This window comes from Sebastes fasciatus, chromosome 24, assembly GCF_043250625.1.
Source record: "Sebastes fasciatus isolate fSebFas1 chromosome 24, fSebFas1.pri, whole genome shotgun sequence".
NCBI classification, from domain to species: domain Eukaryota; kingdom Metazoa; phylum Chordata; class Actinopteri; order Perciformes; family Sebastidae; genus Sebastes; species Sebastes fasciatus.
Window position 1 is genome coordinate 14,418,377 of NC_133818.1, and position 13,809 is coordinate 14,432,185.

The 13,809-nt window shown below is 43.4% G+C and overlaps 1 protein-coding gene across 3 annotated transcripts in view; it reads right to left on the bottom strand.

The window, feature by feature from the left end:
• Positions 1–13,809, bottom strand: part of nlgn4xa (neuroligin 4 X-linked a) — a 95,972-nt gene that overhangs the window by 13,410 nt on the left and 68,753 nt on the right. For all 3 annotated transcript variants that reach the window (XM_074627818.1, XM_074627820.1, XM_074627819.1), the window contains one exon: positions 1,031–1,216. In XM_074627818.1, coding sequence (XP_074483919.1) covers positions 1,031–1,216 — 186 coding nt within the window. The remainder of the gene's footprint in view (positions 1–1,030; positions 1,217–13,809) is intronic.

Below are 13,809 nucleotides of genomic sequence, written 5' to 3' on the forward strand. Positions count from 1 at the left end.
ATCATATTGTTGCTGTCAGACTTTGGAACCGTTCGTTCTCCTCTCCGCTGCTATTAGCTGTCATTTCAGTGTAAAATCGACACGACCGTTCGCCTCCAGTTCTCGTCATATCCCGCACCCAGGGTTCCCTTCCATCATCGGAGGCCACACTCCACATCTCATCCTTCCGCCACCATATTCCTGTACTATTTATGGCATCACTACCCACTAAAAAAAATGGATGACAGACGAATGCATGGGGTCTAATTCGCCAAAGGCTCTTCAGATTTCTAAAATGTAATGTGCACCAAGTCAATAAATTAATTTCATTCTTAAATTAAGTCTATAATGACTTAAATACAAACCACTAACTTAGATTCAGGCAAGAAAACCACTTAGTTAGGGTAAGGGAAAATGTCATGGTTGCGCTTAGTAAGTAATCTAAGTAAAACACGTACGGAAACAACGTAACACAACTACAGAAACACCGTCACATGACAAACGTCACTGACACTGTAACTTACAGAACAAAACACCAGTCAACAACGATTCCAAACACCAGTCTCCTGGTTAAAAGTCCAATATTTGTTGGACCCATCCACCATAAGTGGTCTTTCTCGCTTTATATACTACGTCAATAACCCTTATTGTAGCATTTATACATGGATGCTTTACATTGCAGTCAGTACAGGATACATGGCGTACAAATGACACACTGAAATCAAGAAAGGCGTACTTATTGCATGCTAAACGCCTTGCACATTATCGTGGCATTTATACACCTTTTTGTGCGAACGAACCAGACAATCAGTCCAGACTTGAGTTTGCAATCACTTTCAGGACTTTCGGAGCGTAACTACTTAGTGTCACCAGAGTTTATTGTGCCTTAAAAGGTAACAAAACCAAGGCTCCAGAGCTCGCTGTGAACATGTTCTTGATGTGAAGCCCATGTTGAGTAGATACTCATACGTAACATAAATGATGAAAAAGGCCGTTTGTTGGCGAGCATATCTCTGTGTTGCAACGGATGCCTTTGAGTAAGTAGACATACCTTCTGAGTAATGCGAGAGGGTAAGCAGGCTGACGCACGACGCTCCGGCGCCAGAGCCAAAGATGGTCACTCTCTTCGGATCTCCTTTGAAGGCCTGGATGTTTTCTTTGATCCACCTGAGAGCCTGAATCTGATCCAGCAGGCCGTAGTTGCCCTTGGCTGCCTGGTCTCCTGTGCTTAGAAACCCTGGATGGATTGAAGAAAACAAAACACATCTCAACTTTACTTCTAAAAGACATTCATTTAATCAAGACTGAGAGTTCAGTATATGAGCCTTGAGGCCATCATGCGTCCTTCACTGTTTAAGTGAGTCAAATTGGTGAAATGGAGAAGGAATTCATCTGGCTGGTTTTCAGTATTTTGTGAAAATAGCAGGTTATACTCTCTGTCTATAATAGCGTTATTATTGCATTAGTGTTGTACTTAACTCCCGGAAATAGCGGCTGCGTTGCCAACTATTTTCAATAGAAAATAGCTAAAGCCTGCTTGACAGGCCGGACATCATGTGTGTTAAATAGTAGTGTGTGTGTGTGTGTGTGTGTGTGTGTGCCTCATATGTCTTCTTCCTCTGTGCCATAGAGCTCTATTATTGTCCCAAAAATATTAAAACACATCACTGAGCCACACTGGGAGACGTGTTCATCACCATGAACACACACTGTAGTTGATTTAGACTCAATCCCCTCATACACCGTCCTGCTGACACAACTAGAGCAGGGGTTCTCAAACTTTTTGGGTCCTTACAGTGGAGAAACACTAAATCGTAACACTAATTATGCATAACGCTTCCTACCATTTGCACTCTTAGATGCCGTTGGAACTATTTCTATTCTAAAATGTTTCAACCTAAATGCTTCAGACCTGTTTGATAGTGATAAACAGAAACACATCTGTGTAGACACAGACTGAACATTGACGCTGCTCTGCTAATATGCTGCCATGCTTCCTCTTTAGACTCCATCATCTTCAGTGCAACATATGCCAAAACAAATGATTTGCTGTCTTCCTTCCTGCATTGATAATCTGTCTGCATTAAAACCCAGGACAATAGGAATAATTAGTTAGCACATCAGCCTGTTTGTAAGCCATTCAGCATTGAGATCTGCTGCCTCAAGTGCCAACATGCAAATACTCAAGAATGCAAAGGCCTTTGAATTTGATTCCACCCATGGCTCCAGAAATGGTCGGCCAATAGAGATACCCCTCCAGTCAAGTGCCAGACCAACCGGCCTGGCAGCCGGGCGCCACATCCGAAACTTGTTGACAAATTAGCAAATGCGCCTAAACCCATTAAGTGGCTTTCTAAATGCTGCCACTGGGGGGACCGGTGGCTCTTTCTTGCCAGGCCTCTGAGCTCGGCGGCCAAGCCTGGCAGCGACGGGCTGTCCCCGCGAGCTGACCAAGACCCAGGCAGTGTAAATGACAAATGGGATGAGGACTGCTGGGTAAGAAAAGGAGGAAAAAAGAGGAGAGGTAGCCTGTGGCTCTTTGATAGAGAGCAGATCCGGTTTGTCATGGTGAGGTGGAGGGGATGATAGAGAGGAAAGGAGGGCAGGGGTGGGGGAGGATTACAAGGCCTCTGGCAGCCTCACAGACCCCGTAGGATGACCACGGGTCCTCTACCCTCCCCCATCAGTCCCTCACATTTCTTTTCTGTTAGCCCTTTTTTTTCTCTCCCTTCTCATCCCCTTCACCTCAAAGGGAGCCGAGGAAGAGGAGCATGCCTACCAGGCGCTCCCCAGGATGTGTGGAGATTAGTCAAAGCTTCATTTCAAAGCACGATGTCCCCGAAATAAACCGCATAACTAAGCCTAGCGCCGAGAGATACATTATGGACAACGTCTGAAAAACACAGACTTATCAGAGATCTAAAATAAGAACCAACACACGTCTTCTTCTACAAATAGGCCTACGATCTAAGTGATCGCCTTACGTCAATATCAGGCAAAATCACTGTATGTTTTTGTGTGGTATTGATGAATATGTGTTTTCTCACAATGCAGTAAAAATAGTAACAATAGCGTAGAAATGGAGGAACTACTCACAGTTTGAAAATGTGCAATAATTGCATATTTTGGTGCAGTGGCCGTGGTACAGCTAGGATGAATGCAGAGAGAATATATATATATATAATTAATTTCTATTTAGTTTCTGAATTGGCAGCAGTACAAAATGGTAAAACACCAATTAAGTCTTTTATTATAACAGCCAAAATAATACAACATCAATATTCAGACAGAGCTCCATTCCTCCAAAACCATTTCTCCAAAACCTGAAAACCCGACTGGATAAAATCCAAAATGTGACCAAATTGAACCAAGTTGATGTTGACATTTCGGAGACACAAAGTGATTTTCACCTGACATCAGAAAAAAGCAGACACAGTCGCTTTATTTCTCATATTTCTTCCATTTGGAGCAGCTAGACTGACTTAATCTGCACAAAACATCTCAGTTGAAATTTAAATTTTTTTTTTTTTTTTCCCTGAAAATACCATCAGTGTGTTATCTAAATGCCACGGCATGTTGTTGTACACAGTTTAATGTTAAAAAAAAAAGTAGCAGCGTCGGATGACAGCGGAGCAGCGTGAGTGACACAAACGGCATCTCTGTGAACAGACGGTGACCCGGCAGAATGCCAAGCGCTTGAGCTCTGAGCACGAAATGTTCACAGGCCAGAGAGCCTCATGAGTCAATGCATTTAATGTCATTACATCACAGATGAGAAATGTCGGATATCTTCCTTTTGAGCTCAAAGTTGCAAGAAGCTGTGGGCTTTGTTATATTCCTAATTTGGAATATTATAGATTAACATTTATACGTGTTAGGCATGCACCAATTAAATCTAACCAATCATATCAGGACTGACCTGACAAGCCGATCAGCAGGTTGGAGCAGCGCCGTTTGGTCGGCTACGCTTCCAACCATGACGCTCCAGATACCCCTCTAGTGTTTTGGACGCGTCAGGGGGTGGCATGCCAGTTTCCACTTGTTGCATGCATAGTCTTCTCCAGACAACTTCCAACCTCTACTCAGTTTTTAGGTTTACTTATGCAACAAAAGTACTTGGTTAAGTACTTGCTTTAACTAGCTTTGTTTGAGGGCATGACAAACTAGTTGTTACTTGGTGACATCACCACGTTACAGAAGAAAAAAAGGCAGGACTTTAATCAAGGCGTTTCAGGCAGTTCATGAGCAGCCTTTCCCTTCCTTTAACATGCACCAAAACTATATGATGCACTAAATGAAAGGGAAAAAAAGCACAAAAGCATAATATAGCCCCTTTAGAATAAGTATGTTTTTTAAGTAAATAGGTATGCTTATTACTGTCACAGTATGGCACTGTATCCAGATGCCTTCAGACTTTTTGTAGACCGGACTGAGTTGCTTTCTGTGTTTTGGGTTTCCTGTACTGGCTGTCCCCTCCTTTGCCTCCTCTACACACCTTGTCTCAATCTGTCTCATTAGTTCTTCCCTGCTCCCAGAGTTCAGCCCATCTACACACCTGCTCTGAATCAGCCTCATTAGTTCTTCCCAAACAATCAGCTCCTTTTCTTGTTTCCAGTGTTTTCACCCAGCCAATCAGCTCCCTGCCCGTTCCTTGGCCTAATTGCCTCATTCCCCTCACCAGAGCTTCTCCGCCCATCTCTCCACTTGCACTTAATCCTCTCGTCAGATCAGTTTGTATTTAATGGTGCCTTCAGATGAAAATCGTGAGCTTGTGTTTTACAACACGGGAATTCGTGTACACGATATGCGTGGCGTTCAAGTGGTTAAGTCGTGAAGAACACCGCTGCTAGGCAACCGCAATATTAACGTTACTGTTGGCATCTAGAAGCCACAGAGGCTAACAAGCTTGAATAACATAATGCAGGAAATGCAAAGGTATAATAACAGAGGAATAGGATGAGGTCATTTGGAATGTCAACATTTTCTTTAGACCTATTATAAAATTAAGAAGACAAACAATACACGACTAAAATTTAAATATATTCACTTATTATGCACCAAAAATTTTACTTCCAAGGCCTCCGCCATTTCTGACAACTGCAACAAACACGTCACAACTCGTGGACTCTGAGCTTTTGGAAACTTTCCACTTGCGAGGTCGTGAATACCACAACAGGGGGGCGTTCATGTGGACTCTTCTTGTGAACATGATAAACACCACCAAATTTGAAGGCACCATGTGTCCTGGTTTTCAGTTCAGTCTTTGTTGGATCCTTGATTTTGTTATTAGAGTTTTGTCTTGCCTGCATTGAGGATTTAACTCAAATTATTTTCTCCAAGTTCCAGTTCCATCTCCTGCACCTGCTCCACTCTCCCTGACAATTACGCGAACTGCCGTTTGTACAGACCGGGAACTCATGTAACAAAACTACCGTACAATAACTCAACGTTGACTTTTGGTGGACACGGACAGTGGTCTCCTGAAAGTCCTGTGTTTGTTTGACCCATCCATCCGCCCCCGTCACCCACCCTACTCGGACGTTCTCCCTCTTCATACTACATCAGTTGCTCTGGCCGTCTAATAATGACATTAATGGATTCACATTGGGAGTCAGTTGAAAGTCTGGTGCGTTGACAATTTTGTCAACATGACAAACAGCAGCTCAAGAAACGATTCCTAACTGACACAACAAGGTGCTCCACAAAAACTGAAACGTGTTTTTTGGACTGTGGCATAACCTTGGGTGATTTTAAAGGATTGTGGACTCACTTTTCTGATTCGCAGCACTGATGTGAGATGTCATCATCTGGGCATAAAAGCTCTCACAAACACCCTGTGAGTCCACAATTGTACTACCTAAAGCCTTGTTATTCTAATGTCTCAATCTGGGAAACAGATGATCACAAAAATAAAGTGACACCAGCAAATCTGCACATTTAAGCGTCTATTGCTCTAATACAGCAGGAAGGAAAAAAAAAAGTCCTTTATCATCTTGTCCTATGGAGAAAGGCACAGCACACTGACAACATGACAGTAATAGTGCTTAATTGCGCTCCCTGTCCAGAAGATAATCTGTCCCGCGGCACCCAGATGAAATGTTAATTATCAAAGGAAACGATGGGAAGGGAATGGCTTGGGATCAGCTCAGCAAGGTCAGCTCAGCTCAGCCATAGCCACGTTCAAAAACGCCAAATGTGAAGTCGCCCAGCAGTGCCGGGCCAGACCGGCTTCGAGCACAATCACAGGGACTAGGGAAGGTGAAGAGAAGACAATCACAGCCAGGCGTTTTCTCGCAGCTGAGGTCTGTAATTAGGCTGAAGCATTAAAGCCCACACGGGGGGCACGCCTGGTGTTAAACATAACCTCCCCTGACTGACAGTACAGCAGTGAAACAAACACAGCACAGCTGTCAGAGGGCGTCAGCCCACACCGGCACATTTGAGGGTCACATCATGTGGCAGATTTTGGATGACAGCAGAGCAATGAGTCACACTAAGACTGACATTATGATAATGACTGAAAAAGACAAAAGTGAACATTCCTCTATGTCTCTTTTTTTTCTCACTTAAGCTGCAGATTAGCTGCGGTTGGCTGGGCTGCGTCCTGTCTCCATAGACTACACATATTTGAGGGTATTTTAGAGGATGACACCAGTGTCATTTTTTTCCTATCATCATTAACACCTGTGAAAAAACTATTTGCCTCTCAGACACTATATACAGCAGGTTCTTCCTTACCTCCCCAAGTCCCCAAAATCCATTAAAACAGAGCAGCGCTGCCTTGACTAATGTCATCAGTCATGTTCAACAACACGTGCTCTGCAGTGTTGTCTTGCTGTGACTTTATTACGCAGCTAATTACCACTTTAATGGGACTATTTTAACTTTTTTTTCCCCCCATTACTGTGTGCTGTTACTTACTTCTGGTGGCAGTGAGGAGGCAAAACAAAGCTGAAGGCAGAGTGGGAGGTGATTAAGTCATGTTAGGAAAAGAATACATGTCTCTGGTGTACTACAGTACTGATGCTACTTCCAGCTTCTGTCCACTCCCTTAATTGAGCATTTCTTAAATCAGTGTGTCTGAAAAAGTGAAAGGTGTTCCTGGGGTTTTTTCTAACCATGTTGTCTATGGTCCCTAAGATCAGTACCTCCGCCGGTGCCATGCTATTGTTCCAACGGCCCATTATTCCCCAACCCCAACAAACGCCCATTGTTCCAACGGCCCATTGTGCCGAAAATACAAGCACATGGCTAATTCATTTTCAGAATGACGTCACCGGACCTTCCCAGTTCCATCCATCCATCCATTTTCTAGGCGTTCTGATTCCCTCATGGCAGACTGGCTCTTGGAACGCGGAACCTTCCCAGTTGCAATATGTTTTCCTACTATGGTGAAGGACTGATTGGCCCTACTCTGCCTCTGACTAGCTGATATTCGTTCCCTAAACCCAACTAAGCTCACTCCTTGTGACTAAACCTAACCAACCTAACCAAGGAAGGCAACGCGTCCGTCTATTATTGGATGATTCTGGGGGAACATGACCCCGCTGTGGTGTGACTGTGGACCCTCGGCTTGGACAGCAAAGATTCATCTTAATTTTTACAAAAAAAGGGTTCTCCAATGAGAGCAAGCCGGAAAACCCTCTATGGTTCTAGTTAGCACCTTTATTCCTAAGATTGGTTAAGTACTCTAAACGCCCACATTACCAGAAACCCTACAGAGGACGTGACCTCTTTGCTTTAAATAGCAGCTACAGCCCTGCTCCGGCTCTCTATGTTAGTAACTACAAAGAGCTGATTTAATTTTTGACAAAGCTGGTGACATTTGCTGCCAAAAATCTGCAGAAAAACAGTAGCTTGTGATTGTCACAGATACATTGATGGGTTAAGACTTTTCCTGGGTTTTTGATGGTGACAGACACAAAGTGAAATCACTCTTTAAGGTCACCTCAGATGGAGTTTTAAGAGCTTAATAAACAGCTAACTATAGACTAGAAATAAAGCTTTGATAGCAGCTTGAATGGACTCAATCAACTCCTCCATCCTGTAAATTATTCTCTCTTGTTAGTTCATACTATCCCAGACACAGACACAGATGTTGCCCAGCTTAATCATTCAGGGGCATTTTTGAAGAGGTAAATAATATAAATCTGTTCTTGTCTGGGTTTTTCTCATTTTTAGTGAGAAGCTCTTTGATGAGATGCGACTTCTCTCCCGATAACAAGGCTTCTCCTCGTTGTTTGCTTTGACAATGAGAGATGTTTGTTTCACAGCATCAAAGGAAACAACATTTGCTGATCTGGGACGAGCCAGCTTTGGGCACAGATATACAAATCTATGTATGTATGTATGCATGCTGCGTCTGAGTGTGAGAGAGTGTCACAGTCTGGTGGTATGGCAACATATTCTCACTCCCAACTCGTCAAATACCGCCGCTTGGTCAGCGCCCCTTGGCATCGGAGACCGACACACGGGTCACCCCTCTTACTTACTTTTGGACGGACCAAGGACAACGTGTCAATATATGGTCGTTACATGCATAGTGTCCTTTCAAAATAAACTTCTGTTTTAAGATAGGTTAGGTAACGATAGTGGTTGACGTTACCAATGAGTCACGTGACTTAAGACTGACGTGACGTTACTTCTAGTTTCCGGTCTGCTCGTTGAAAGTCCTGTGTTTGTTTGACCCATCCACCACCCTGAGCAGACTCTCACGCCATTAATACTACGTCACTTGCTCCGATCGTCGAGTAACGCCGCGGGTGGGTTTACATTGGAGTTAGTTGAAAGCCCGGTTCCTCACAAACTGTTGTTACCAAACGGCGGTATTTGACGAGTTGGGAGTGAGACCGGGTTGGGTACGTGGGCTGCTTTTACATCAGGTACCGACAGCTATCTCAAATCCAGATGAGATGTAGTCACCACTCACGTTAACACACATTCAGTTCCTTAACTTAAAGGGACTCTCTGTAAGAATGAGAAATTGCTTGTTAACAGTGACACCTGTGGCCGTTAAGTCAGCAACAGTCAGCGTCCTGTTGCTCGCACTTATGCTCGTAAACGAAGGTCCCGCCATGAATCGAAAGACTGGCCGATGTTGATTTTTTGAACTTTGTTTTGTTGTGCTTCCGTGAAGTTTGTGTTGGAGTGTGAGTTGTGGTCATTTATTGGCGAAAATGGACTCCATTTCTAACCGAACGTGAGCTATGGTTGCATACAGTTATCTCTGTAGGAAAATAAAGGCAGTCGTGAGCGCGCATGACGATTTTACCGGTATAAACTGGCCCGGGTTCTTCACATTAGAAGCACTCCACAGGGTAATAGAGGGAACCCAGAAAGTTGCGGAAGGTCTCATTTTTTAGGTTACAACCCGTTCGCACACTGGCAATAAAAAAAAAACAATGTGTAAAAAGTAACATGCAGTTCCTTTAAGTAAAAGTGTGAAAAAATACCATCACATGCAAAAGTCCTGCCTTCAGTAGTAACACAATAGTATCAGCTCAAGCATCAAACTTGAAAGTGCTCATTATGTAACATTATTACAGTTCAGGGGCTTCTGAAACTTCTATATGAACCGCAGCAGCTGCTAACACAAAGTGACAGTATAGCAACAGTACAGTATAAAGCAATTGACACCACATAATGAGCCGACAGCTGGAGTACACCGTCATGATCAAAAGGGTATATTGGATATAGAGTATACGCTGCAGCGAGAGGAGTAAGCCATGTGTGTTTAACGGCACACTCAAACTGTTTCAACTCATTCAAGCAGAAATTTAAAAGCTGGTCAAGGTGAAGCTAATTAAAGCTACTTTACTTTTGAGTTGTTTTGTACATAGAATCATAAACACAATTAAAAAATATGAACTACAACTACAAGATAAATAGTAGCACAACAAACAATTATTTCTTTTTTGAACTGTAAGACAACAATAAAGGAACATAAACTTAACAAAGCTGAATTAGCCCTAGAGCCCAGACCACAAGCCGGACCCCTGTTTCCTGTCTTTATGCTTAGCTAAGCTTTAGGCTTAAACACATCCTGGGTCTCTGCACTGGACTGACAGAGATGGAATTGATATTGATCTCCTCATCTGACTCTGGGTAAGATGGCAATCGGGCATATTTCCCAAAATGTCAGAGTGTTCCCTTAAAACCTGACATGCAAAGAGAAATCCGATGTCTCTCTTTCTGTGTGTACCACCGCTGCATTTTAATTGCAGGTGTAAATATAACTCAGGCCCCTGGAGTGTAACGCTGAGCATATTTGCTTTTAATGTGAGCAAAATCTCTGAAGAGGTCTGGTGGGGATCTTCACGTATACATATAGATGTTAAAAATAGTTGAAGAAGCCCACTTGGCTTCCTCATCACCTACTTCCTAGGCTACAGAGTGAAGTCATGGATGTAGAGGGGTGGGGGGGGGGGGGAACAGAGCGACTGTGCTGCAGTGAGCCCCTCTCAACTGTGGAAAAGTGTGATTGGTTACACACCCATTCAGCCGGGGCGCTACCCCAGCGATCAACGCGGCGTATGTTCATTAAATTCTGCAGAGCTAATTAGAATCTATTTGACGTCCGTGGGGAGACATTTGCACAGCTTGCAGAACTGCACAAACAATTCACGGACACAAGCAGCCGTGCACACTGCAGGCATTTCAAATGGGGGGGGGAAAGATGCCGTTACAGCACACAAGGTACTGCGCCGTATACGTAAATAAAGCATGGCGAGTTTACTCGACTCGAAATGTCTCATTAGCCACGGCTGCATGTAATGAAAGCACTTTGGGCTATTATTCCTCCTTAAACAATAGAAGTAGGCCTGACAGCCAATATTTATCCTGCTTCATTTGTATTCTCGAACTGCTGACGAAGCTCCTCGCTGAAGGACCATCACAACGTTAAATCCATGACTTCATATATTTTCCAAGGCTTGTTCACTCTGATGTTCATCTCAAGATAAAGGTATGCAGGACTCGCTTTGAGCCTTTGGTGGTGCATATTCCACAAGAAATTACCAATTAATAAAATTACCAAAAAGCAGCTGACACGCAGGGTTAGAGACCCCCCGGGGGGTAACGATGCCCACTTCTGTCTGCCACTTTAGCAACTTAGCCCTGCTAAAAGCAGCCACATCCCACCTTTTCTTTAACTACATTAGACATAGTTGATTGTCACTGGTAATTATGACATAACACCTAATAATTATGAAGCCTGTATGTCAGAATATTGTGAGGTCTGTATCTCATAATTACAAAATAAAAAAGATTACACGAAGTACAAGATGTCTAGATATGTAGGAAACAGATGACAAAAAACTCATATCCCATAATTACAAGATCTAAATAATTACAAGTAAAATATTTCACAGGAGTTTTTTCTTGTTATTATGACATAATTATGAGATATGGCTTTCATGATGAGATCCAAAACCATAAGATTCATATCTTGCAAATATGTGAAATATACTTTTTCTTGTAATTATAAATTCCTGTACTTATGGCTTACTATCTCATAATTACTATATCTATATTTCCTGATCACGAGATACATATCTCAGAATTATGTGTAAATTATTTCCTAATAACAAGATCCATTTCTCTCAAATACAAGAAAAGTATTTCATAGGAGACATTTTTCCTGTAATTATTATAAGGCTGCACACGTTTAGCATATCCATATTTCATGATTACAAGAAAACAATTTCAGTATTTCGTAATTATGAGATGCAGGATGTTTTCTAGTAATTATGTTGTTTTTTTCTTATTTCTGAGTATATACAAATACAGAACTCATATTTCTAATTACAAGCTAAAGATCTCATAATCCTGAGATAATTAGTTTTCTGGAATGTATCAGATATTGATCTTGTAATTAGAAAATGCCACATACACCGATCAATATTATGACCACCTGCCTAATATTGAGTAGCCAGCCCTGACCCGCCGAGGCATGGACTCCACTAGACCTCTGAAGGTCTGCTGTGGTATCTGGCACTGAGCCTTCAGTAGCAGATTCTTTAAGTCCTGGAAGTTGCAAGGTGGGGCCTCTATGGATCGGACTCGTTTGTCCAGCACATCCCACAGATGCTCCATCGGACTGAGATTTGTAGGCCGAGTCGACACCTCCAACTCGTTGCCGTCATACATGATGTAAAAGAAAATTCATCAGACAGGGCCACCTTATTCCATCACTCCGTGGTCCAGTTCTGATGCCCATTGTAGGCGCTTTTTGGCGGTGGACATAATTGGCATTGTCGGCAGGATCTGTAGTACAGATAGAGAGAGAGCGCTCGCTACCAGTGTCCCTAAATAATCTTCCCTCAATCCCCAGGGTCCTAAAGGCATCCCTGTTACACTTGGACCACTTTTGGTAGGTCCTGACCACTGCAGACCGGGAACATCCCACAAGAGCTGCAGTTCTGGAGATGCTGTGACCCAGTCGTCTAGCCATCACTATCTGGCCCTTGTCAAAGTCGCTCACATCCTTACACTGGCCCATTTTTTCTGCTTCCAACACAAAGTTCAAAGTTCAAAATGTGCACTTGCTGTCTAATATGTCCATGGTAACAAGATAGTCAATGTTATTCACTTCACCTCTCAGTGGTCTTAATGTTATGGCTAATATGTATATTCATAATGAAATAAAGTAGTCAGGATTACAAGAAACTTCTTCCATGTTTTATGAATCCAGTGCATTCCACAATTCTCTATTTGAAAATTTAAAATGTTTAACATCTTTTCAGTAATCATGACACCGACTGACTGAACTCCAACATGCACTATTCTCCAGTTACAGTTAATGCTCTTTAAATGAATTGGATTATTGAGGTGATTATGAGAGCATGGCAGCAGAGATCAGGAGTGTCACAGTGGGAATAGTTGGTGGCACCCTGGTTGTTTGGGTTTGCTTTACGCTACACTCTGTCATATTGTGTTTGGTAGATGCAGCTCACTGAGCACTATTTCAAACAGAGCAGGGTCGAGGTATGAAGAATCCAGTGTCGGTGTAAAACCAGACGGATCACCTTGAAAAAAAAATGAGCCGCAAACTTGTTTTGTCACATTCCAGTGTGGAGTGCGATCCCGAGGCGCGTGACTCCCCGAGTGTTTGTCACTTCGTAAATGTCAGCCGAGTTGTCAAACTCAGACCGTGTGTCAGTCCGAGTCAGGGCTACCTCCTGTTCCTCCTCCTTCCCTTAACTTCCCGGGGCCGAGCTGCTGCTCCAGCTCCGACACCCACATCATTAAAGCCTCATCATCGCAAGCCATCCACGTGACGGTACACGCTCACACACACAGGCTGTTCGACTTGACATAGAATCTCTGACAAAGCTCCTGCTAAACAGCAAGGGAGGGCGAATCAAGTGGGCACCCACGTGTCTGCCTGGTACAGGGGGGGAAATAAGCCAACAGGGAGTGTTCCCCTCCAAAATATTCCGTCTTTTCTCTGCCTTTGCCCCCCATAACAGTCCCCCCCTCCTCCCGTCATGCGGCTGAGTTGAGTGGGGATGTCAGCCTCCTCTTAGTTTTCCAAATTGCTCCCGAAACCTAGCCAGCCGTGGCAGATCTGCATTCGGCAGAGGACGGAATGAGGGCACGCGGAGAGGAATAAGTTTCCAAAATGAAACATGTAGATGTTTCTTTGCATGATGGCCCCCGGGGAAACAGGCTTTTTAAACGGGGTGAAGGAGTCACTTAGTCACACCGGCAGATTAAAGCCGACCTTCAGGATACTCGCGGAAGGACGATTTCCAATGATTTGATTATTACTGCGCCGGCGTACAGTATAGTGAAAAGGAGCCTCTTTGATGATGCACATGAATTAAGAGC